At 58.1% G+C, this 25652-nt stretch overlaps 1 protein-coding gene across 2 annotated transcripts in view; it reads right to left on the bottom strand.

Annotated features, from left to right (window-relative positions):
* SMG6 (SMG6, nonsense mediated mRNA decay factor) overlaps positions 1–25652 on the bottom strand; it is a 98439-nt gene that overhangs the window by 38533 nt on the left and 34254 nt on the right. For both annotated transcript variants that reach the window (XM_026047979.1, XM_026047980.1), the window contains 3 exons: positions 13008–13124; positions 12323–12491; positions 4677–4878 (listed from right to left, as the gene is read on the bottom strand). In XM_026047979.1, the coding sequence (XP_025903764.1) occupies positions 4677–4878; positions 12323–12491; positions 13008–13124 (488 nt within the window). The remainder of the gene's footprint in view (positions 1–4676; positions 4879–12322; positions 12492–13007; positions 13125–25652) is intronic.

Genomic DNA, 25652 nt, shown 5'->3' with positions numbered 1-25652 from the left:
ATGTGTGCTTTTCAAAGAGAACAGAGCTAAGGTTTTCGGCGAGCTGCCCTGACAGGTGAGCGGGTACAGGTGAAAGAGCAACCTCAGCAAGGGTGAAAACCTCTCTGGCCACCCCGGAGGTGGAGGAGCCCCGCGCGAGCCGGCGTCCGTGCTCTGGACAGCGTTCCGGACGGCACAGTGCAGCCGAGTTACCTTCCAGAGCCTCCCGTTTGCACACTTACTTGTGGGGCTGAGCGGTGGGTATGGGAGACAGGCTGCTTGAGCATGTACATGCAAAAAGAGGGGAAAAAAAAGGAAAAAAAAAAGTGCTGCCTTTCTGTTTCAGAGGAGGGAACCACAGTGACTAGCCCTATAAGCATATGTATTAATCATGCACCGTCTGGTTTTAATCCACACACTGCTGATCCTGCGTCTCCCTGTATTGTTATCAGGGGAAGGAGTATTTCTCCTCAATCTTATTCACCAGCCAAAAGCCTGAAAATGCAAAAAACACATTTGTGAAGTGCCTTCCCCAGGACCCTGGGCCCCGGACCTGGTGAGCTGGGGCTGCTGCCTTTTTATTGGCGTTTAAAAACCTTTTATTAACGTGTGTCAGGGCTGGGGGAGGAGAGAGAGGCTCTGGTTTCAGGACCCCCCATGCAGAGAGTTTTATTGTGGGAAGGGACATTAACACTTTCTCCTCCACGTCTCCCCGGCCGGGCATGTGGCAGTGTGTGATCAGGGGCTGCAGGGACGGGTGGTGATGTGTGGCCACATGGAGGACAAGGACCTTCCTGTTCTGCTCCCCACTGCGCAACCTCCAGCCCTGCTCCAGCCTGGCCACCAGCTCCACGGGCCACCAACAATATTCAGCTATTTCCTCGGCTGAAGAAAGCAGGACGTGGCCTGGGATCCTCAGAACATGCCATGTGCTGCAGCGCAGGAACAGACTCACGCACGGCTCGGATGAACCATCACTCAAACTTGCTCTAACCTCAACACAGCCCAAGTGTTTTCCATTGAAAGTCCCATCATAAGCACCAGACACCTCCGAGGAACCCACGCTCGTGACCTTCTCCTCCTCCCTGCTCCTCAGCCACACCGTTATTCCCTGCCCTCGCGCGAGCACCAAGCGCTCCCATTCCTGGCAGCGTCTCCCTCGGCTGCGAGCGCTGCAGACGCGGTCTGACAGCTCAGGCACCAGGCTGCATAGTTTGCTGTTGACTGGTACGTTCGATGGTGTTCCATCACACAAGCTGCAGGGAGATCTGCCCAACATACGCCCAGGAAAACAGCACCAAGTTATGCTCACCCCGGAGCCAGCTTTTCTTGGTTACAGCTTCAGCGGCAGCGCGGGAGACGCCGGGAAGCTCTCGGCATCACACTGGCTCCAGCAGGAATCTGAACGCGCAGCTTCATGGCAGTGAAAGCAGGCAGAGCGTTTTCACTCAAAATAAGAGCCAGGCCAAATGCTCAACAACTTGTTGAGAAACGCTGGCTGAACGCAGCACTCTATGCACTAAATGGGACTTGGAGAAGAGAAAGAAGTGGCCAGCACAGTGTCTGTCCTATCCGACTTACAAAACACCCATCCTCTGGATAGAGCCAATAGCCATTTTAAGTTCAATACCCTTATCTTGCTTTTAGACAGATTCCTTTCCTCTGAATTTTTCCAAATGCATTAAGAAACAGTGGTGCAAAACAAGGGGGTAAGAACATGGAGCATCAGGAAGCAAGGTGAGACGTTATCCTCGCTGTAAAGAGTCCAAGGTGCCTTAACAGTCACGCAGCTCATAGGGAAGGTATCGCAGAGCAGTTTCTCAGAGCCACTTGGCTATAGGAAAATCCTGCTCCCAGCTCACACAATACTCACGGGGTGTCATGCAAACAGCAGCACTTTGCCTCTCCAGCAGAGAACTATGATGAACTTAGTCCGAAAATAAAGCCAAGGTTAAAAATCTGAGAGAAGGAAATTGGGCGCAAAAAAAAAAAAAAAAACCCACTTGCTCTACAGGAATGAAAAATCAGTACTGAAAATAGTCACTGCTGAACGGAAATACCACTTCTCACCTGCTTGCAGCTGAGGCAGCCAGCAACCAGCGAGAAGTGCACAGAAGGGGCAAGTTCCTGCAGCGGGCCTGGCTGCAGCCCCGGCGGGCCGGGCTGCTCGGCAGCGGGCGCTGCCTTTCTGCCTCTTCCCCGCGTCGCTCGTGCCAGGCTCGTTGCTCCATGCCTCCGAGCCACACGTGCAGGGTTTGGAGAGGGTCTGCGGAGCCCATCTGAGCGCAGTCACACAGCTGCCACGCCAGGTCCTTTCGTTAGCACCACCGAATCTACTACCGAATCCCCTAAAATGGATTGGGGGGGTCCAGAGAGGCCACTTGCCCTCCTTTCCCAGGGCAGCTCTGCTCTCCCCACGCTCCACCGCGAGTGCCACCCAGCCTGCTCTTACAAACCTCTAGCGCTGAACAGGTTCCACAGCCTCTCCAAGGAGTCTATTCCAAGGGCTGAACTACCCTCTGCTATGAAGCCCTTCCTAAAGTCTAAGCCTAATCTGCTCGGCTGCGATTTGCACCCATTCCTGCTCGTGGCACGCAGCGCGGAGCTGGAGCGGGGCTTGTTCTCTTTCTCTCTGCAACAGTTTTTTTCTGTAATTGAAAGCTTACATCATTTTCCCTGGATCTTCTCTAAAGAGCCCCAGGGTTCTTTCGGTCTCTCCTTGGGAATCAGGCTTTGGAGATGTCTGATCAGTCTCACTAGTCTCCCCTTGATCCTCTTTGGCGTTGCCTGGGGAATACGCACGCTCGCCGTTTCCCTGCTCAGAACATTAATAAAAACACCGACCAGCTCTGGATTGAGAACAGACCCTGCCCAACCTGCTGCTTCTGCTCAGCACGGTGGAGGGAGCCGTGGTCCCCTCTGCCCACCTGCGTGGGACACGCTCGGTGCTTTGGGCAGGGACACGGGGACAGGACGATGCAGTTGGGCCCAGCTTAACTCACCCAAACTAGGGGACCAGAGACCTGCACAGGGTGTAGGGTGTTTCCTATCATGCTGGGTGGGATCCTAGTTTCAAAAACAAACTAAATCCATTGAGGAGACCTAAGAAATGGGGCAGCCCAGCCTGCCTGGGGTCTGCGCTGCCTCTTCAGCCTCCCGGCGGGGTTGAACAGGCACCGGGAGGTCTCAAAGTCCCTGAGGTTTGTGCAGTCACCGCTCGGCTAGAAAGGCACCTCTCTCACCAGCCCTGCCGTGCAGCTGCTGCATGAAGAGCTAGAAACCAAGGGGAAAGGGGGAAGCGAGAAACAGGGCTCAGGTGAGCCCTGGGATGGAGCCGCTCCGGAGCCACTCCGGAGCGCAAGTGCTTGGCAGGGCAGGTAGATGGCACTCTGAAGAAGCGGCTGCGCCCTCATAGGAGGCGGATGGAGACGGACCCCATCCCGGGGCACGCTCTGAACGGACCTGCTTCCTGGGCACCCGGGATCAGGGCTGCAGGTGCCAGGGTCGCACGTTTGCCCAGGTCGACTGCCTGGACAGACAAGCTTCCATGGGGCAGAAAGAGCAACTTCCCTGTGTGATATTTTGAGCCCTTCAAATAGAGTCTTAAAATGTGTTTTTTTTCTTTTTTCCTCTCTCCACAGTGGAGTTTTCTCACCTGGAATAAGATGCTTTCCCAAAGCGGGAGAGCTCTTGGGTTTACTGCCTCCGCCGCCGTGGGCACTGCTGTGGGCACGGCCAGGGCAGGCAGGGAAGCAAAGGGAAAGCTGCACCGCGGCGGCAGCCCTTGACACAGGTCCCGAATTTCTCACAGACACATCAGAAAAGGAGCAGCAGGAGGGGGAGCGCACGCTGCCATCGCAGGGAAGCAGCCCCTGCCTCTCCGCCCATTCATATCCATCCCGGAACACGCTGGGAAGCAGCGCGGCAGCTCTGGGAGAGCAGAGGACCTGGTGCTGCAGCTCTGCCTCCAAGCAGGGAGCTGCAGAGAGCCCCTCTCATCCCCGCGGGCCACCGAGGGCCTGTGACGCAAATGCCATCGCGCCTCGTCCGTCCCCACGGGGCCCGAGCGCGTTATCCGAGCGCAGCCCCCAAGGTCCCTTCTGGCCAGGTGGTGGCAGAGCGCAGCCCCCAAACCCCACATCAACAAGGGAACTGATTTCATTATTCTAAAAACAAACAGCCCAAGGAAAGTTCAGCCTCGAGCGGGCTCCTAGAGCAAAGGAAGGAAAATAGAGAGCGGGCAGTGGGGAATGCTTCATATTCCTAAAAGCCTTTTGTACGTTAACACATGGTGTCTGCTTCTCTCTAGTCACCTATTTATCACTCTCCTCTTTAGAGGAGGAAAAAAGTCCTGGCTTCTTTCCGAACGGCGAGTTTTGTGGCCGGGGGGAGGGGGAGGGTGCTTTAAGCATGATGCAAACCATTTGGAGTGCACGGAGAGCACTGCCAACACAAGCTGCACTATTTAAACAAGTGAGGAAATGATCGTATATACAACATGCCAGCGCGCACACACACACCAGAGGAAGTCGAGAGGGGTTTTCATGACACAGAGCGCTGGATGTCAGCGGCTGAAAGGTCGATATTTTCCCTTAACACCCTTCTCAATGACTTAATCGTGTTCCGTTTGCACAGAAAAACTTCCCAAGAATAAAAGTCTGGAGGAATCGAGGGGGGATGTTTGGCCTACTGCTGACCTTGTCCGAGGTCCTCTCCACGTAGCAGGGCTCCTGAGGGGCGACGAGCAGCGGGACGAAGCCCGAGAGCAGCCGGTCCTCTTCGAGGCTGAGCAGGGCCAGGTCCTCGTCGGGGTCCTTGTACAAGGGCACCTCCGACTGATTCACCATGGTCAGGACGTTGCAGAAGTCGGCCAGCGTCGCCCACACGTCCTCCGAGACCCTGTGAGGAGCGGGAGAGACGTGAGCGACAGTGGGCGCTGCAAGGGGAGCCCGGAAGGGCTGGGGCCCCTCATCCCCGAGGGGACGCCGGCTGCCCATCCCGCAGCGCCGGGCCGGGCTCCGGAGCCGGCGCTTCCCGGCATTTCGCCCTCCCCGGGCACGGGAGGCCGCTTCCCCCGCGTGGGGCTGACGGCAGCCGGGCTCCTTCCAGATGGCAGCGGAGCCGCCTCTTGCTCAATCGCAAGCCCGCCGGGAGCCGCGGCCAGCCCAGCCCGATGCTCCTTGGTCCGGCCGCTCACACCCGGGCCCGGGGCGCTCGCTTCGGCTTCGCGCCCTCCTCGAGCGCCCACGCAGGGCTCGGGTGGCCTGTGAGCCCTGCAAGGTGCAGGGTGCCGCGGGCACCCGGGGGTGCTGCAGTGGCCGCGGGCGCCGCGCGGCTGCGGGGAGGCCCCCCTGCTCTTTGAACTGCTCCAGGTGGACCGAGTCTGCGCCGGGTTATTTACGGGAATCAATGTACCAGGAAAGCGCACTGAAATGAAACATCTTGTTTTCAAGAGCGTCCTGGGAGCCAGGCAGAACGAGCGGCCATTAATCACGGCCCGGCACGTAATCAGCACACATGTAACGCAGAGAGTCGCCCACGTCCCCGAGGCAGCGCCGGCCAGCGCGCGGCCGAGGAGATGAGGTCCTTCAAAGCCCTCTGCGCACAGACACCGGGAGCTGGGTTCATTCACAAAGCTCCATCGCTTGGCTCGGCCAGGTCTGGCTGTCAGAAATGTTTAAATATGGAAAAAAATAAACAGTTGCAACACGTTTTTTCGGAGGGATCTGTCCGAGGCCCTCTGTGATGTAATGGGAAACGCTGCGTTTGTGCTACCAGCTGGAAAATAAACAGAGCTGCGAGGGTTAAAAGGAACTGAACTTTCCACGACCCCTATCTGCAAAAGAAGAAAATAATAAGAGGAATGATCCACTGCCCCACAGCCCTGATAGTTTATCCTCCGGCCCGGGCTGCAGAGACAAGCACCGGATGCGATAGGGCTGCTCTGGGCCACCTCCAAGGCGAGCTGTGCCCAGGGGAGATGCGCAGGGGCCGGCAGGCTCGGCCAGTCCCGGTGCCCCGGCCGGGCTGTGTGAGCCCTGGCACACGGTGCCCCGGGTATTGGGTGGGCAGGGAGGATGCCTGGATCCACAGGGAAAACAGCAGCGCTGCCGGTACCCGCGCAGGGGATGCTCGCAGCCAGGTGCATGGGGTTGGCGTGGAGGAAAGGGGGGAAAAGCCAAGCGGAGACCTCACCTGTAACCCTCCAAAACGGGGCTGCAACCAGAGGCAGAAATAAGCAGGGAGGCAGAGAGAGTGGTAGGACATGGGGCAAGACAGAGCAGGGATGAGAGATGGTGAAGCCCTGACCGTGCAATGGGTTTCACACACAGTGCTAAAAAGCGCCCTGGGGACAGTGGCCGAGCTGCCACTGCTGCCACGAACATCCCTGGCAGCTAATCCTGCGCCTCGTCACCTCCCCTCCTCGCCCCGCGCCGCAGCCCCGGGGCCGTCCCCGCACGGCAGCCCCTGACCCGAGCGTGAGAGCAGTCGCTGTCACTGTGCTCCTCATCCCGGGCTGCCCGTAGTGCCTCGCCACATCTGTCCTCTGCGCTGGACGCGTTAAGTTTCCACTCCAGCTCCCTTTCCTGAAGCCGCCCTGGTTCCTTGTGCAGCACCCACAGCACCCTGGCATGCGCAGCACCCCATGGAGCCGCCCTAGGGGCAGCCAGGGTGGCTCTGCCGCCGCTCCCCTGCCTTCCTCCCGCGCCGCGGAGGCAGCAACAGCAGCGAGAGGGGCCGACAACCTCCTGCCTTTGCCTCCCGGGCAGCTCTCAACACCGAGTTGGTCGGCGAGCGCTGCCCTGCAAGCCCGCGGGGTCCCCGCGAGCCCCCTCGGGCGCCTTCTCCCTTCCCAGGCCAGGTGTTGCTGCCTTATGTCACCCGCCTGCGCTGCAGCCTCTGCTCCAAGCCACCTGCGAGTGCCCCGGTGCCGAGTCCCTCCGCGCAGGCAGCCCCGGCCCGCGGCTCCCGGGGCTTTTAGCCGAGGAAGCGAGCGGGGGGTTAGCGCGAGGTCTTTCCTCCGAACGGGGGTTCATTCACTTCCCAACAGGCGCATTTACATTTGCTTATTCCTCTAGGACAGGAAAAAAAAATAAGAGTTAATTTCTTTTTTATTGCCTCAGGATTCCAGGTTTAATGTAGCTGTCAGTGCGAGCGCAGCCCAGCTGCGGGCCGACAGGACGCAGCCCGGGCCGGCGACGGCGCGAGCGCCGCGCAAGTGCACGGCCAAGTGCAGGGGCTGGAGCGCGGCCCGGGGCTGCACCGCGGCCACGGGATGCACGGAGAGCCGGGCGAGGGACAGAGCCACTGCCCACCGGGTCCCCAGTGGGTCCCCAATGGGTCCTCACCGGCCCCGGGAGCGAAGCCCGGGCGCTCCCGCCTAAGGCACCATCTTCACTGGGGGAGCGGGCCCGCCTGGTGATTAATATCGAGTACAATGACCCCATGTTACGAGCCTGCGGGGGCCTGTGGAGGTGGCCGTTTCCTGTGTAATACCAGCTTGTTTAAACACTAACATTCAAACTCCACAGCTGCAGAACAAACCCGGAAAGAGCGCAGCGAAAGAAGCCCTGCATTGTGCTGCCGAGCCGCGGCCCACGGCGCTGCCACGCACATGGCCCGCGAGCCGGGGCCCGAGGGGCCACCGGCACCCCCTGCGCTGGCATCCGAATCCTGCCCGGGCACGGCAGAGCTGCCCGGAGCAGGGGACAGCCCCGGGCATCAGGCAGGGGACGAGGGTTCCAGCTGCTGCCTCCCATGGCACCATCCGTGTGGTGCTCCCTGCACTTGGGTTCTGCACAAAACCATCCCGCTCTCCCAGACCTGCCAGCACTTCCAGGGAGACGCTGCGCCCCTGAGGACACGCAGCCTCTCCCGACCAGCCTCTGCTTTAAAACAGAGCCCCTCTCTAGGGCGTCTTTTGGCTCCTGCTTCGCTCGACTTCACCTTCATTCTCAGCCAGGTTTACTCTAGTGAGACACCTCTGAATCCTCCCTTTGATGTCTTGATAGGGAAACTTTGGTGGCCAGCATTACTAACAGGGCTGCAATCTGGGAAAGGGATTTTCCATTTAGTCTCCAACAGCTCCAACAAGGTCTTGGCACTTCATTCAAGGCTGTGTCCATCTCTCCCCATGGGAGCTGCCATCTCAGTGACACTTCTCCTCAAGAGCGATGTGATGAGAGAGATCTGGCAGATCCTTCTGGAAAGGTAAGCTCTAGAATTTGTTCAGAGCTTTTGGATTTAATTTAATACTTGGTTTAAATTAACCATTTTTAAATGCTTGCAGACAAGCTCCCCAAACCGAGAGGCCCTCAGCTGTGCCGCGGAGGAGCGCAGATTCTCCAGGGTCAGCCCTGGAGCAGATTATCCACCCAGCAGCTTCCCCAGCAATTCCTGCATTTCACGTAGCAATGGGTCCATAACGAACAGCAAGCACAAGTTTTGCTCTTCCACACACAACCTTCTCTCCCATCTCAGCCTCCTCTCCCATCTGGGTCCCAAAAGGAGGTGGACTTGACTTGAATGAAAGCAGCTGACTGCACCCGAGCCCCTCAGCCGCCCCGTCTCGGAGCATGAACCGGCCCTGGGCTGCACCATCATTTCACCCTCCACCTTGGAGATCGCCCTTCCCTCTCCTCTGTACACATTGCTGCTATCCCTGCCTTAGGAAAAAATCACTCTGCTCTCCTCAGGACTCACCATGTATCCTGCCCATCTCTGCAGATCCCTATGGGGACAACTTGAGGGAAAGACGCTGCTCTGATCCGGCTGTACGGCAGCGCCATCCCTGCAATCATGCCTCAGTCCTCAACACATTTCTTGCCATGAAGAAAGCAGAGAGGCCACTGAATTTTAAGGTATGGACCTGGCTAGAAGACCTGGGAGCACCTGCATTCAAGCAGCCTCATCTAGACAAGCAATTCCCAAGAAACAGGACACTCTGCTGCTCTGAGACAGGGACGTCCATGATCAGATTTAGCTACTACACTGGAACGGCACAACTAAAAAGGAGCCAAGGAAAGCTTGCCGAGTCCTCTTCCCAAACAGGTACGATGGGAAGAACATGACTTGTTCCTCAAATAGACTCTCTAGCCCCAGGAGAGGGATCCAGGCAGCATCTTTATAGCCTTCTCTCCTAAAAAAAAAAAAAAAAAAAAAAAAAAATCTCCCAGGGCATCCTTTGAGGCACAGCGATCGCCCAACACAGCTAAGAGCTGGATGGATATTCTAGACCAAAGGCAGCGGTTTGGGGGAAAGCTGCAGCTTCCCATCCACGCTGCACAGGGACTGCCGAGTCCCTGGCTAGGGAGCAGATACCTGCCAAGAGGTGAGGTTCATTCCCAAGTCACTGCCAAGAAAAGAGCCCCAAGGACGCAGCCTCCTGAGCCTCCCTTCCTGCCTCCCAAAGCCCTCTCCTGTGTCACTCGGCGCTGCGTGCCGAGTTCGAGCAGCGCTCACCCCTCGCACCTTTCCCTCTGTCTCTGTCCAACAGGGAAAGCAGCAAGCTGAGGAATTTGGTGTTTTTTCTTTTCTTTCGTTTTTTTTTTTTTTTTTTTTATTGTAAGGACTCAAATCCAGCAGTGTGATAAATGCATCCGAGCTACAATTAGGAAGATATATAGCATCAGAACGCGAAGGTCTGGGCAGCGTGGTGAAACGCGGGCTCTCCAGAGCCCCAGCTATGTTTCCCATTATGTAACCCTGGTCATGGGCAGACAGCCAGACTCCAAATGAAAAAGAGACTCTGGCTTGGCACCGGTTCTATTTTCCTATCCTCATTCGGGGTCAGCGCAGTGTCATACAGCTGCAGAGAAAGCTCCGGGGATTAAACCTGGGAAAGACTCCAAGACCAGGACCCGGGTTCAAGTACCAGCTGAAAGCAATAAACCAACTGCCACAGCTGGGCTGAGTTTAGACGTTCTCAAAGTCTCCCCGGCACTTACTAAGAACTAGCGCTCACGAACATGGCGCAGGCGACGTGAGCGGAGGCCTCGGGACGTACGGCCCTGTGGTCCCAGGCCCTGGCGGAGCCTTGACAAGCTGCCCGGCTGGCCCGGCGCCCAGGCCGTCATCCTGGCCGCAGGGCTGGCCCCGGACGAGCTCAGCTTTAGGCGAGCTCTGGGCCTGCGCTGCTCGGGGGCTGCCAGGTGGGTACTGGACCCGCTTTTCTTCCAGAGGTTTTAGCACATTCACGGCATCCTTGCAAGGTGTTCGTGCACCTTGGGTTTTACAGTCTCTGCTGGTCCCACTCTGCAGGAAGGATACTGAAAGCCACGGCACGGAGCACAGTGCCAGGCTGTGCCACCGACTCCGCAGCTGGTGGCGGGGCAGGAAAGCGGCGTGTCCCACTGCAGCGGGCGCAGAGCCCGTGCCAAGGGCGCAGGCCCCTCACCTGCACCCGCAACTTGGCCTCCACGCTCCCTCCTCACGTGCTCTCCCCACTTCTGAGCTCAGCCTGCCCGCAGACCTTGGCTTATTCCAACCTGCCTGCTGCTCCGACCCATGTTCTACTTCTAGACTTCTTTGAAGCGGTTCCTATTTAAACCCCTGCACGGGGTGTCTGTACCCAACCGCTGAGCAGCCCCATGTGGGGCAGCAGGCTTGTGTCAACACAGAGCAGAAACACTAACCCACTGCTCCCCTTTCCTTCCCTGCCTCCGGAAAAACGTAGGTCCCAGGTCATTGCCCAGGGCAGAGCTGGTTCCTTGCCAAGCATCTCCAGGGAAGTCCAGCTACTGCTCTCCCTCAGCCCCAGACCACCAACACCTGGGTCCCCAACACTCGCTTGACACAAAAGGTCTGGCCTGAAAGCCCAGCTCATGTCACCACAACCCAGAGACGTCCCCAAGGAGCACGAGCCTGAGGGAGCCGGCAGTCAACATGAAGTTGGCCAGAGAGAGGGCAGGAAGAGCAGCTCAGGCACCTTCCGGAGGGAAAGCAACGGGGAAGCGCGCTGCACGAGGACGTCCCTCCTCAGCAGCAGGGCTTAGTGGAGCAGAGCCCCCAGCCCATGCAGCACGGTGCCCGGGAGGCCAACACAGCCCTCGCCAGCCTCATCACAAAGCCAGGCTCAACACCTGCCACGGCAGCGCGGTGCCCATCCCAGCCGGAGCGGCCCCGGAGCAGCGGGAGGCCGCCGTTCCCTGGAAGGCGCCGAGCTGCGCGAGCCCGATCAGAAATTCCATCTCGAGGGCCGCCCGTGGCCGGCGGCTCCCCGCACCGGCGGCGCGGCCCGGCGGGGCCATTGGTGCACAGGCAGCGCACGTGACGGAGCCCGCGTTGAGTTCCTGCCCAAAGATGGGCAGCGGTTCACACGAGCAGGCAGCGGGCCCACACCGAGCAGCCGACAAACAGAAAACAGACTCCATCTCCACAAAATGAGGCCCAGAACTTCCTGTGTGAGATTTCCATTTCCTCAGCCAAATGAAAAAGAACTGGAGTAGAGGCAATAAACTAGGGAGAGCAGGACTGGACCTGACGCACGGAGCGGGGACCCATTAATGGTTAAGCCACTTTGCTGGATTACTCTTAATGCGTCTTCCCATCACCCTGGGTTCTGGCTCCTTTGGATTAACAATAAGACGTGATTTCAAGCTCTGGATCCGGAGTACCGGAGGCAGATGGAAAATCCTGCGGGAAAGCAGCTACGGAGCATGCTCAGACACTGCTTCGCATACTCCATACTTGGCCCCTTCACTCGATTTTCTGTCCAAAAATATGCAAATTGCCTAGTCCGCATTATGGACTAATGGGCTGGAATCAGCCAGTTTAGAAAATTAACCCTTGTTGATGTTGCAGGGCTAGAGACAAGCTGGTTTGGAAGCGGATGGGAGGCGACTTTTGGAGTTTGAGGAACAGGCGAGCTGTTCGCCCCCAGCCCTGTCTGACCAAGGTTTCCTGGTTTTAGTCAAAAAAAAAAAAAAAAAAAAAAAGGCTGTGAAACCCTCACGGCTGCAAGTTGTCTTTTTCTGGAGAGGAAGACCCCTTCCGTTCAGCTGGTTGGCTAGCAGAGGGCTTAAAGGAGATGCATCCCATGAAAAACAGATGCACATCCCAAGCACAAGGTAAAAATCCAGCTCAAATCCAGCAGCAAAGAGCACCTGGCCCCTCAGAGCCACCCCAGCCCCCTCAGTGCGAGGTCTTCTCCTGAGCTGGACACCCGTCACCAAGGGTGGCAGATCCCCACCAAACATTCCTGCCTCATGAGCTTCTTCTAGATGACAGAGTAGTGCTCAGAGAGTGCTACATCCTGGATCAAACCCAAATGAAGGGCAAAGGCAGCACAAGGAGCCCCAGGAAGGGAGCAGACAGCACAAGACAGACCAGAAGATGCACGTACTGTTTGGGAAGCTCGAGAGACGTAGGAGGAGGATTCCAGGTGTCTGGGTGGCCAAGCATCCAGTCTGACCAGACCTTCACGCTGGGGAGCAGTTCCTTCAGGTCCTGAGGCAAGGCAGAGACCTTGATATCATCTTCCTCATCCTCCTGCTCCATCTCTTGTGGCTGAGCTGCAAATACAAGACACAAGAGCTGAGGCAGCTTCCAGCAGCCAACCCCTGAGAGCCCTGAGTCTCTAGCAGACCCTTTGCCTTAGGTAGTGACAGTGAATGCACCACGGACCCCAACACCCCAGGTTTGCAGGTACAAGGGAAAAGCTACAGCCCAGAGCAAGTGCAAAGTCAGAGCTATTCCTCCTTCTCTGGAGGACAAGCTGGGATGCCTGCCACCCCTTTTACTGAGGGCAACAGGGTGCCAGCATGTCAGTCATAGAGGTAGGATCCCGGGGTCCCAGTTTCAGGGTGTTTCCAAAACGTGCCACAAAGTGCACCTTATGTCCATCCCTTTCCCAAGTGTTTCTATCTACACACACATAGGTTTTCCTGATGGATAAACCAGCCACAACTCAGCAGGGCAGAAGTTTGGATGCCAAGGGAGAAAGAAAAGGCACCACCAGGGAGTAAGAGGCATATAGCAAAGCAGGAACGAGAGCCTGGGCCTCCCCAGGTTGCTTCTAAGCTCCTTACCTTGTGCGCACTCCCTCAGCAAGCTCGTGCACCTCTTCACCAACAGCGAGAACATGGAGAGCCCCAGGGCCGTGGCCTGTTCCTGGATGACAGAGCGACAGTCTTCAGAGACACACTCTAGGAGACAAAGAGAGAGTTGAGCACGAGCAGGTCAACGCTCCCTCCTGGCTTCATCTTGCACCCTCCTTTCCCACATCGCTCAACAAACAGGGATCTCTGCAGGGGAAAGGGGCTCTCCTAGCCCATGTCATTCTTATAAAGAGAGGGGAAAAAAAAAAAAAAGAAGGTTAAAACAGTTCTGGGAAAAAAGGAGCTCTGGTCTCACTGCCCATGTCATGCCCCAAACCAGCTCACGTGCTAACCCAGGACAGCACTCAAGGCTCCCAGCACAGAAGCTGCTGTGGGAACTAATGCCTTTCCCCAAAGGAGGGCATAAGCCTGAGTGTTAAAAGGGTAATTAGCTGCATGCTTGATCTCCACCCCTGCTGGGGCTTTAACCTCAGCAGCTGAGGAGGGGGCTCCTCCCATCAGCTCGCCAGTCACACAGCAGCTTGACAAGAGAACTTAATTGGAGCTGTTACTCAAGGAGATGCCACACAACCACAGCTCTTCCAAGGCGAGCCGGCTCGGAGCGCGAGCAAATCCCATTGGAGCATCTACACCCAGCCAGGAACCACTTCTGAGGCTGCCGAGAGCAGCGGGGCGCTGGCTAGAGGGAAGCGCCTGGGGCTGGGCAGGAGCCACGCAGGACACGGATGCGATGCCATCCAGACACCTCTGCCCGCCGGCTCCTTGTGCCCCGCTCCGCAGCCTCCCCGGATATGGGGGGCATTTGGGGGCCAGGCACTTGCCCTGGGGGCCGGAGGGTTTCCCACTCTACAGTGGCACCTTGCAGCCCCATCCCTCAGCCGCTGCGGCACCAGCGCCCGGCTCTTGGCCACTGCAGCACCCGGGGGCAGCCCCCTCCGGAGCCCCCCGGCACCTCTGCTGCGGGAAGAGGCTGGCACCGCACGCAGGCGACACAATATGTTCTGGGGGTTCACTTCGAGCAAAGTGCCAGGGGATTTAAGCAAGGCGGGGAGACTCCGTGGCAGCAGGGGTTAGCAAAACACTGGCGGTGCAGAGAACAAATGGGGGATTTTAAAAATAAATCATTTCAGAGCAATGAGGAAGAGAGTTAAAAACAGCCATAAGACAACTTTAAGATACACCTCGAAAACACGGGACAAAATGACCTGCTCTTTCAACAACCAATGGGTCCGGTGCCCAGCGGGGAAGACGCCACGGGTGACACAGGGTGACAGGAGAAGTGCCCGCCAGCTGAGCGAGGTGCTCTGCCCTTGGTGCCAGGGCTGAGCCGGCTGCAGAGCAGCGGAGGGAAGTGCTGCCCATCAGGGGTTGTCAACTTTCGGAGGAAACATAAAACTAGAGATGTGACCGCTCTGGGACAGTAAATCTCTTTCATGAAGCCTTTCCCACAATTAGGAGTGTTAGTCCCAGTGCTCTGGCCGTAGCCCAGTCCAAGAAATCACAGCCGTCTTCTCTGAGCTCCCTCCTCCCCTCGCTCCGGTTGGGGACCTGACGCTCTTGGCTTCCCAAAGGGACACGGGGTGTCACCGTGGCCGTCACGCTGTCACACGTGAGCGCTGGCAGGTCTCCGTGTGGCCACAGCTCTGCACAGACAACGCTGGGCACCCCGTGAGCGGCTGCAGGGGGACATTTCGGGTGGGCATTACCCAGGGGCGCCGGGCCCCGTGTTCATGCCGGGCTGGCAGCCACCCCCAAAAAGAGGGCATGAAAGCCTAAATTTGCCCAGAAGGGATCCGATCAATATGTATAAATACCCGGAGGGGGAATGTAGGGAGGAAGCGGCCAAGCTCTTCTCAGTGGTGGCCAGTGACAGGACAAGGGGCAATGAGTGTATGTTGAAACCCAGGCAGTTCCATGTGCATGTGAGGAAGAACCTCTCGACTGTGAGGGTGCCAGAGCCCTGGCACAGGCTGCCCAGGGAGGTTGTGAAGTCTGCTTCTCTGGAGATCTTCCAAACCCATCTGGATGCCACCCTGTGCCACCTGCTCTGGGTTTCCTGCTGGACCAGGGACTAGACGATCCCTAAGGGTCCCTTCCAACTTCAACCATCCTGTGATTCTGGGATAAAAGGGTCATTTGCTCCTAACTCCAGCTCAGCTACCGCAGGCCGTGCCACCTCATCACGACATTAAGCAAAACTGCCAGGGCTCCAAAAGCTGCTTTGGAGGCCCAGCCCAGGGGTGTCCCTTGGAGGAGGGAGCCAGCACCGCGCCAGCCTCCCTGCGGGCAGGGAGGGTGCCCGGGTGAGAGCGCAGCGCGTTTCTGGCACCCGCAGCCTCACCAGCACCGGCTATTCAGGGCTCGTGCTAGAGCACGAGAGGAAGCCCCATAAATCAGGCGAAACTTTCCCTTTGTGTGTTTTCATCGCTTTCCTTGGGAGGCAGGAAGCTCCAGCACTAGCTGAGCTGCAGCTCGGAGCTGGTGGTCACCGCACAGAGGCTGGGGGTGGCAGAGCCCACGCCAGCCCCCGAGGGACTCCAGGGACAGAAGATGGTCACGGTGCGGACACAAGTGTCCAGGGAACTGAGGGTGCCTGGGCAAAGGCTTGGGGAGTGTTTTGAATCTTGGGCTTTCCCCTGTCTGGGTTTGCAGCAAGGTGCCCGGCACCACATGGTGCAGCCGACCCTGGCTGAGCACAACCAGCTTGGTGAGAAATACGCCAAAAGAGACGGCGCCGTGTTCACAAGGACGATGGCATCAGCGAAGTGCCCGCTGTCAAACCCCATTGCCAGCCAGGGCCGGGAGGCTTCTCCACGGGGAGCTGCTTCTCGGCCACCTGCAGCCCCATGGAGCACCCACAACCAGAGCAGCAGAGCACTTCACACCACCAATGTCCTCCAACGCTTTGCAGACTGAACGGCAGCCGGGTTAACCCGCGTTTCCCCATGCCTCACGGGCTGGATTTGTCTAGAAGATCCATCTTTCCACGCCGGGATCAGCGATTAGAGCCACAACAAACCCACCGTGGGCACCAGGGCTCACCAGCAGCGGGATGACTTTGCGGGCCACGTTTCTAGCACCACGTTATTCAGGCTGCCTGACACTAGCCACTCGGAGACCCCTTTTTTTTCCAGTTGGCTCAAACTTTAACGATCGGAGCTGAACTTTCCATGCCGGGTGCCTGTCTCAGGCTGGATTCTTCCGGGAATCTTTAGCCAAAACAGTTTGACTCCGTGTGAGAACGAGGTTAGGAAACAAGAGAGCGGCTCACCCGTGCTAGCAAAGAAGTAACAAAAAAGAAAAGAAAACAAACAAACCAAAACTTACAACCTTTTCCTTGAGCTAATCTAGGAACTTCAAATCCTGGAAATGGGATGTGAGATTTTGCTGCAGAATAACCCCCTTGAACAGAGAGTTTTCCTGTCCTACTAGAAATCTGTCCATGCTTGGCCAAGTTAGAAACATCTGAAACACAGCAGTTTTTCCACATTCAAGAGCAATTCGTTTTAGCAGCTAAAACCTTCTCAGCCTGCACCCTCCTGAGCGCGGCCCATCCTGGAGCCCCTTGCACATCCCACCCGGTCCGTGCCAGCCCGGTGCGAAGGGCGCCTGGCCAAACCGTCCTGGCACCGCTCATGCCATGAGCTGGAGCCAGACCCAGGTCCTCCACCCGGCGCCCAGGGAGTGCAGGGAAAAAGGATGGGAAAAACGGGAGCTCGTGAGCACCCTGAGCACAGGGGCAAAGCAACCAGGAGCTATCGAAGGGCTGTTTTTCCCCTAATGATTGCAAAACCGCTCCGGGCGGCATAGAGCCCTCCTGGCTCCTTGCATGCAGGAAAGAGGGGGATGCTCCAGGCGGGCACGGTCCGAGTGCCTGCACCGGGAGGCAGCTTCCTTCTCCGAGGGCTCACCTGCGCCACCCCGACTCCGCCGGCAGCAGGATCCAAGCCCGGCTTTCGGCGCCCATAAATCTACCTGGCGCGAGGAAGGGGGAGCAGGGGGAGCGCGCGGCGAGAGGGAAGACAGAGACGCAGCGAACGGGGACTTCTGCAATGGGGAGAAATCTGTATTTCTCTGAGAACATTATATTCATGGAAAACATAAACCAACTGTCGTCAAAGTCGTCCGAGCTCAGGAAATGGAGCGGCCGGGAGAAGGCTGCCATGTGGCCGGATGTTATGTATTTCTAATTAGTGCTATACATCTTTCAGCAGCGAGTGTCCTTTTGCTGGGAAACGCAACGCGCTGCCCTTGTTATTGTAACTGTCAGGGAGTGCTTAAACAGATAATCTCCAGGAAAAGTGATAAACACATCCCCGCTCCTGCTAGGGTGAGCGGAACGGCTGTGCCAAAGCGCTCCCGGGGCAACGCGACCAGCCGCAGGAAATGGGAATGGGAAAGAGCCGGCGATGCGGGCGCTTGCTGCAGGAAGCTTCTTGCCACGGCGCGAGGGCCACGTGCGGGCGGAAATCCCGGGAGGGCCACGTGAGGCCGGAGGCTTCGCCGGCAGCGCGGCCGCGCTGCCGGCGAAGCCTCCGGCCTCACGTGGCCAGGGGCAGGAGGCTCCGTGCGAGAGCTCCCGGCTGCTCCGCTCGCCGCAGCAGCTCCCGGGCTTGCAAGCGAGCAGCGAACGCGCTCGTGCATCCAGCCCGGCGAGGAGCACTGGATCTCGGGCAGCTCCAGCAAAACCAGAGTGGGATCCGCTTTGCTTCCCGGAGCAACAGCTGAGCTCGCCTTCGCTGGTGACGCCGTGGAGGACCCTGTGTGACAATCAGCTCCGTGAGAGCCCGGGGGAGGTGACACAAGGGAAAATGCCGGGGCGAAGGCGCCCGGCTGATGTGTCAGCAGCTCACGGAGCAGAGGAGACAAGTGATTCAGGCCAGGAGCCCCAGGCTGGGGGTCTGGAGGCGGTTTGTTTGCTCCCTTATCGCTCTGCTCGTGAGTCACCCGTGGGCAGACGCCGCGCGGGTCATGCGGGCAAGCGGAGCGCGGCTGCCCACGGCGGAGGCCGCGCGCGCTCCCGACGGGAATGTGGAGCAGCCCCCAATGGGAATGTGGAGCGGCCAGGACCGCGGCGGGGCCGGCGAGAAGAGCTCTCGGCCACGGGGCATTTCCCCAACAGGTCCTGTCGCGAAGGCTTTGTGAGTCACAGGAGCTCCCAGCTCTCCCGAAGGAAGCTGGCGAGTCACACGGTGATGCATCCGGGCTGATGCTCCCTGCCTGCAGATTTGCAGGTAGCAAACACGGCAGCAGACCCAGCTCTGCTAAACTGCATGGCAGAGAGGGCTCCATCCCTCCCAAATCCGCACCTGAAGTGTGGCCCTTGGTCCATCTGCCCGGCTCAGCATGTCCCCGTCACACTGCAACTCATCCATGTGTTCCTGAGGTGCTGGAGCCGCCCGGGAGCCCGCGGCTCCCTCCGCTCTGCGCTGAAAGCCCGGCTTGTCGGAGGGAGGGAGGCCGGGAGGTGAGGAATGCTGGGGACCTGGGGAGGACGGAGCCGTGCTCCCTGTGGAAGCCATTAGATATTCAACACTTCATTTGTTTCCAGCCGTTCGGGGCTGCAGCGCGGGGCTCGAGGACGGGAGGCTCTTCTCTGACGTAACCAGGAAGCAGCTGCAAAATTAAGGAATCCCTCATGACATCATAAAAAGGGTCGACGGTTTACAGGGGGAAGGTATAAAAATTAATGACATATTCCCACCCGAAGCAGCAAAGCTGCCCGAGAGGCGCAGAGGAAGCAGCGTGCTCGGCGGCAGCGCGGGGCTGCCGGCTCCCGCTGCGCCCCTGCCCGGCATCCGCGCCCGGCATCCGCATCCGCGCGCCCAAGGGAGCTCTAGGTGGGCGAGGGGAGGATTTGAAGGCCTGCTTTTCTTGCACGTTTGGGATTGCTCAGGAATTGCTGACGACAACTGTGACTTGGGGAGGACTCGGGCAGGGCTGGTCCTTCATTTCCACGGGGAGCAGAGAGGCAGCAACCGTCCCAGCGAGCCCCGCCGCTCGCCTTGAGGACGAGCACCGAGCCGCTTCCACTACCGAAAGGGAAAAGGGTAATGGTTTAAAATTAACTGCAGCCTTTTCCAGGAAATATCAGTGGAAAGATGCAGCCATTTTTAGAAATGTTATTCTCAGAAATTCCTGAAAAGACCCATCAGTCAAAACACAGATTGAAGCCGTTTCCACATGCACCGAGCAGCACTTGGAGCTCTCCGCGCGTGGGGTTCCCGACCCGGCCGGCACAGCCGGGATCCTGGGCTGCACCCCGCAGCCCCGGCAAGGCTGCAGGAGTCAATTTTGGACACATGTCATCGCACAGAGCGACAGAAACGTTCCTCCTGGCCGGGGGCGCAGGTGCATCGCAGCTTTTGCTACCTGCATTCGCAGCTCCAAGCAGAAAAAGCAGCAGAGCCGGGGTCCAGCACCTCATCCAGGCTGGCAAAGCCTGGAGGGCCGCCACAGAAGCTGGTGTTTTGCAGCAGCGAATGCATCAGATCGCAAGCCAGCGCTAGGACTTGCAGCACAGACGCAGCAAAACCTTCGCCAGCCACACGGCTCTGTCCCTGGAGCAGCCGGCTCTGCTGCCAACGCTTGCCAGCAATGTGTTTGACCCGTCTGGCAGCCCAAAGGCTGGCAAATCCAAGCGTACCCGACTCCAGGCTAGCTAGTGTGGCCCCCAGGCTGGCAGGGCGGCTCGTGCCGGAGGGAAGAGCCCGCCGGGATGCACCAGGAGGCTGCACAAGGGCCCCCAAGGCAGTCAGGGCACGGCAGGGTGAAGAAGAAGCAGGGAATGCTGCAGGAGCGCAGCAGAAGAGGAGGAAAATAGGGATGATGGAGACACAGGGAGAAATTAAGCGTGCTGCAGTAAGGCGGGACGGCGCAGCGCGATGTTGCTGCGGGGAAGCCCTCGACAGGCTGTCCCTGCGGTGCAGCCACCTCCTCCTCCCTGGAATACAGCCACAGCGGGAATCCGGAATCCGGATTCTCAACCCCAAAAGGGCGGGTGAGGAACCAGGGCACACGGCTGGCAGCAACCGAACCTTCGTGGGCGCTTCGCACCGCGGGGAAAAGCCGAGGAGAGGAGGTGCCCACAGCTCGGGGAAAGGGCCTTCGAAGGGGCAGGGCTGGCAACGCCAGGAGCCTCCGTCTTGGCACGTTCTCCTGCTTGCTGCTCTCCTCTCACAGCTTCCTGAGGGAGCAGAACGCCCGGTGGTTTGCAAAGCCCGGGCCAAAACGTAAAGCGAAACCCGTGCCGCCCCCAGGCAGCTTTGCCCCTTCCAGGGAGGCAGCCAATGCCCCCAGGGCCAAGCTCCCAGCTCCCTGTGCCAGGGCCCGTGGGCTCCTCTGGAGCCTGTCACCCGCAGTGACAGCGCCAGGCTGTGCCCCCCGACACGGAGCCACCCCTGGGCACCCAACCGGGTGCCTACGGAGCGCCTTACCTAACACTTTCCGCTGTAAGTCCCTGCTCTTAGTTCCTAACGACTCTGCCAAACTTTAACCATTTAGGCTGCAGGCCTCGGTGCCAAAAGCTTTCCTCGAGCTGAATTTATGGGGAAAATTTCATCTAGAAAGGCTCGGGCATTTGCCAGAATGAGGTTAGGGAAAATACATTGTTCTTGTCGAGCTAAAAATTCTCGGGCCATTTCAGTGAAATCCCCAGCACCTTCACACGTCGCAGCAGAAACCAGAAACCTGGCAGGGGAATCGCTGCGGGGCCCGGGGGCGTCTTTCTGCCACCCCTGCTTTGCCAGGGGGGATCCTGGCAAAGGACGTGCCCCTCGCGCGGCTCCTCCGCTCCAGCCCGAGCGGCGGCCGCTTCATCTGAGGAAAAGCAGGAGGAAAGCGAGCGAAAAACCGGGAGAGAAGGGGGGCAAAGGGGCACCAAGGGGATGCTATGGGAGGAGGCCCTTGCAGGACAGCAGCCCCTCCATTTCCGAGCGCTCTCCGGTGGCAGGAGCCCATGAGGTGCCCAGCGAGCCCCGTGCCAGCGGGCTGAGGATCCCAGTGGAGGCCAGGCACGTTCAACGGGGCAGCTTGCTTTTCCGAAAGTAACAGGAATTGCACACACACACAGATTATGGATTACGCTCGGCGAAGGCGAGCGCTCGAAGCTCAGGAGCCCCCGATTTAGAGCTGCCTATGCAAAATGCAACTTAACTCCATCCTGCTCGTACATCACAGGGCAGCTCCTGACAACGCACGGCCTTTTTCATCCTGCAGGATGTCGTTTCTGCTGGCGTGGAATGGGTCTCCTGGAGGAGCTCCTTCTGATGCGCTTAGTCTTGCAGCGAGGCTGAAGGCTGCAGGAAGCAGCAGCGTTTTGTGGATTAAAGGGTGGCTCGTTGCTCTCCTGGAAAACTCACCTCAGTTCTTGCCTCGGTCACAAGCTTCCAGGGAGATCCTGAAGTCACTTCAACCACATTTAGCTCACGTGGTCGGTATTTGCCTGTCCCTCGCTCACTGCTGGCCACAGGGAACGGACAGAATTAGATTTACAGGCACTGAGCAACCACAACTGCAGCTAAGGGGAGCTCTGCTTTGAAAACAAACAAGTGCAACACATGAAGGACTGCGCTTTTAGGACAAAGTGAGCGCAAAGAAAAACCCCAGAAAATCTACAGTTCACAAGCTCAGCTCCCCACCTGTGCACTCGAAAGAGACTACGCAGAAAGATCTCCAAAGCAGAGCCGCTTTGAAGCAGAAACTCGTGAGTTTATACTAGGAAATTTTGGGGAATGAAGCTCCCAGCTCTTCCCTCCTTTCGTACAACACTGAGCATGATAATAAAACTTAACCCGGGACTTCTTGGGAAGCAGCTACATGAAGGGAAGGGCATGAAAGGAAGGACAACAAGAAAAGTGACTCTAGGATCTTCCTCCCATTGTCATCTTCTCTGCCCCAAGAGGCTTCCTTTTCTGCTCTAGGTGCCCCTCTAATGGGGAGGTTTCGGGGGGTGCAGGCTTCGATGGCACCTCTGTGGGGAAGGAGCCCTCACCATAGCCCCGCACACATGGCCAGAGCAGCAACTGCGAGCGCAGGCGCAAACCCACAGCAAAACTCTGCCAGGGAGCTCCGCATCCGAGCGCTGATATTAGAAAACACCGTCTCGGTGCCCCGCGGAGTCGCAGCGAGCTGGAGCCTCGGGCCCCCAGCCCGGATTCCTTGAGCCTCTGTGCCCTGGGACTCCGCTAAGAGGCATTAACCTCCTGCGTTCGCTAACAAGCGCACGGCTCGACGCTTTAACGCCAAATTCCTCTTCTCTCCCGTGATCTGCCGCGCGATTGGCACCATCGTCAAGTTCCCCGGGGCCACGGCGCTCCCATGGCTGCCCATGTGCAGGGAAAAGCGGCAGAATTCCCGGGAGCTGCCCCTTTGCCTTCCCGCCCCGGGAAAGCCCGGAGCGCAGGGAGCCGCGCTCCCCTGCAGCCCGCGCCGCTACGTTTCCTGCAGAGGTTTGGAAACCTGCTGCAGTTCCAAGGCGAGCTTCGGTTTCACTGCGACCAGCAGCTCCGAGACTCAGAGTTACTATACAGCCGAATAAAATATTTTTTCATAAATTTAACGCCAGCATGTCTGTGTTTGGAAACTTTGAAAATCCATGTTGTATGGTTTACTGCGCTGGAAAAGGTGCCAGCAGAGTTTCAAAGGAAGGGAAGTGTATAACTGTTTCCTTTCAAATGCATTTTCCAATGGGATCCATTGAGGGAAAAGGCTGGAACTAACTAAAACATTATTAAAAACTGTTATGAAAAGAGACAGAGAGATGGAAAAAGATAGACAAAAAGTCCAATACACAGCCGAGAGGGAGGGAGGGAGCCGGGCGGCGAGAAAGGGGATACGGGCAGAAAGACACTTTGGGTGGGGAAAACGGGGCGAGACGGGGAGTTTTATCTGGCAGCCCCCACTCGTGGTTTCGTCCCGCTGCGGATCGATGGATCGGCGGCGCAGGCGCTGCTGGCCCGGGGGCACGGGGCGAACGGCGGCGCTCGCCAACTGCTCACCCTCGCTTTGCGACCAAAAATATTCCCGGGAAAGCAGCCACCCCGGGCGGCCGAGCGCAAATGAGCATGACTAACCTGAAGCAACGTCTCACTGCCCGAGCCCCAGTGACGGGCAGGACTGGTACCCGGGAGGAGCTCGCCGGGCTGAGTGGATGGGCGCTGTCCTGAGCCAGGCACAGGGGCTCGGCTCCGCTGGCCGCACGCGCTGGGCTGCTTCGTTCACCAGTCGCCGGCACCAGCGCGGCCCGGGAGCGCGCGCGGCCTCCGGGACACCGCGGGGCTCTGCGCCGCCCGCTGTGAATGCCCAAGGAACCGGGGTCCCTAAATACCCCCAAATAACGGGGGTCTGTAAATAGCCAAGTAATCTGGATCTGCAAATACCCAAGTAACAGGGGTCTGTAAATAGCAAATAACGAGGGTCTGTAAGTACCAAATAATGGGGGTCTGCAAATACCCAAGTAACCAAGGTCTGCAAATAGCCAAGTAACCAAGATCTGTAAATACCAAATAACCAGGGTCTGCAAATACCAAATAACCAGGGTCTGCAAATACCCAAATAATGGGGTCTGTAACTACCCAAATAACCGGGGTCTGTAACTACCCAAGTAACCGGGTCCACAAAGTGCAGGCTGGGTCCAAATCCGCTGCTCCGAGGTGCCAGCGAAGCCCTGTTTTCGCTGCCCTCCGAGGTGAGCAAGGGGTGGAAAGAGGCTGCAAAAGATGCTCCGTGCGATGGCTAAGTGACCCGGTGAGGCATCCGGGGTGGGAGCGGAGCCGGGAGCGGAGCCGGAGCCCGTCAGCTTCGCCGGGCTTCAAAGAGCCAGGCTGGGGGTGGGCAGAGGCCGGCGGGGGCCGCGCAGCTCCGGGCCTGCGGTTCTCCGGGGTGCAGGAGCCGTGGGCTGTAGCGCACATGTCGAGGGATGAGGGGAAAAAAATAAACAGACAGACAAAAGAATGAGGATGCGCTGCCAATTCCAATTGTGCTGCTTTTCTTTTAAATGCTTATCAAGCTGAGAAAGAGCAGAGTTCTTGGAAAACAAGGTTTCCTTTCTTCCAATGCCAGTGTCAAACACCCTCAAGGACGGGTACCGCGGCGGCGCTCGCCCCGTCCCACCCGCCGCGGTGCGGGCTGACGGCCCTGGAGTTTGGGGCAAAAAAAGAGTGCTGGGATTTCTTTTTTTTATATATATATATATATATTAACCTCCGATCTGGCTGGGTTCAAATTATGGCCAATTACTCACCGACACGTCTCGCTAATAAAATAAAATTTTTACGGGCGCTAATTACTGCTTTCGCGGAGCTGCTCGACAGGAAGCCGCCGGCTGCGGCGCTGCGGCCGGCCCGGCACCAGCCGCTCGGCACGGCCGGACCGGCACCCGGCTCCTCTTCGGAGGTGGCTGCACGGGCGCCGTGGGGCGGGACACCTTGGGAAGAGGTGGGAAGCGGCGGCCGGCCCGGCCCTGACCTCCACTTCCCGCCTCTTTCCAACGCGGGAATGGAAGGAGATGGAACCACGGGAGCGGAGAGGCACAAAACAACTCGCAGGGGAAGCGCGGAGGCTCCCGGCGGTGCTGCGCGGCCCCCCGGGGCTTCCCGAGCCAGGAAAAGGAGCCGCGATTCCAGAGGTGGCTGCAATCCCAGAGGCGGCCGTGATCCCAGAGGCAGCCGCGATCCGGGAGGCAGCCGCGATTCGGCCCTCCCGGCCCGCGGCTGCGGGAGCCTCTCCCAGGCGGGCTGCCGCGCAGGTACCCGGGCTCTGCCGGGGAAAGGCGGTGCCGCCGCCTGGATTAATTCTCCTTCCTCGAGCAGGATTACTTTAATTTTCGAGGCCTAACGGAGGCCAGCTGGGGGGAGCGAGGCTGCGGCCTCCGCGCGCTGCTGCAAGCTTGCACCGCGCACACACAAAGCCCTATAAAAAGGATGCACTGCAGCAGGATATTTTTAGTCCTGACAATACAGCACTAAAAATACGACTTCGCTAATACATCACTACAGAAATATTCCCAGTGTCCATTCAGGAACGGTTTAAAACATTTATTTTTGTTTCCTTCTTTGCAATGGTCGGAGAGGAGGGAGAAAAATAGAAACTCATTGATAAGAGGAAACGAGAGAGACATGAAAAATTGAAAACTACCTAAAAGCTCATGGAGAGGTTTATTTTATTAGTTCTTAATAAATATCTTGCAGATTTCCTCAGGAAATACACCAGATCACATGTAAAATAGTTTGGTACTGATGTCAACTGTGTCAGCATATGAAATCTATTAGGGTGAAGCCACAGCAGGGTGATCAGCGTGCTGAAAAACTGCACGGCACCGAGGCGAGGGGGGGCGGGGGGAATCTCACGGCCCTTCCAAATTCTTCGAGAGGTAAAAAAGTCAGCCAAGACGCAGAGAGAGAGAAAAAAAGATCCCACATCCTGCTTTGCGCTGCCAGCAATGTGAAGTGCCCAGAGATTAATTCTATGTCTGGCCTGGAAATGTGACTTTAAAGCATGGAGGGAGAGGGAGGAGGAGAGAGGAGCGCGCGGGCCCAGTGCCACGAGCCCCCTCCCAGGCCGGCTTTCGACGTGGAGAGCGGGGAGCCCCGGGGGCCGGCGGCCCCGCGCGCTGCC

The sequence above is a fragment of the Nothoprocta perdicaria genome, unplaced genomic scaffold (assembly GCF_003342845.1).
Source record: "Nothoprocta perdicaria isolate Ctin4 unplaced genomic scaffold, notPer1 scaffold_50, whole genome shotgun sequence".
NCBI lineage: Eukaryota > Metazoa > Chordata > Aves > Tinamiformes > Tinamidae > Nothoprocta > Nothoprocta perdicaria.
This window is presented reverse-complemented; position numbering and strand designations above follow the sequence as displayed.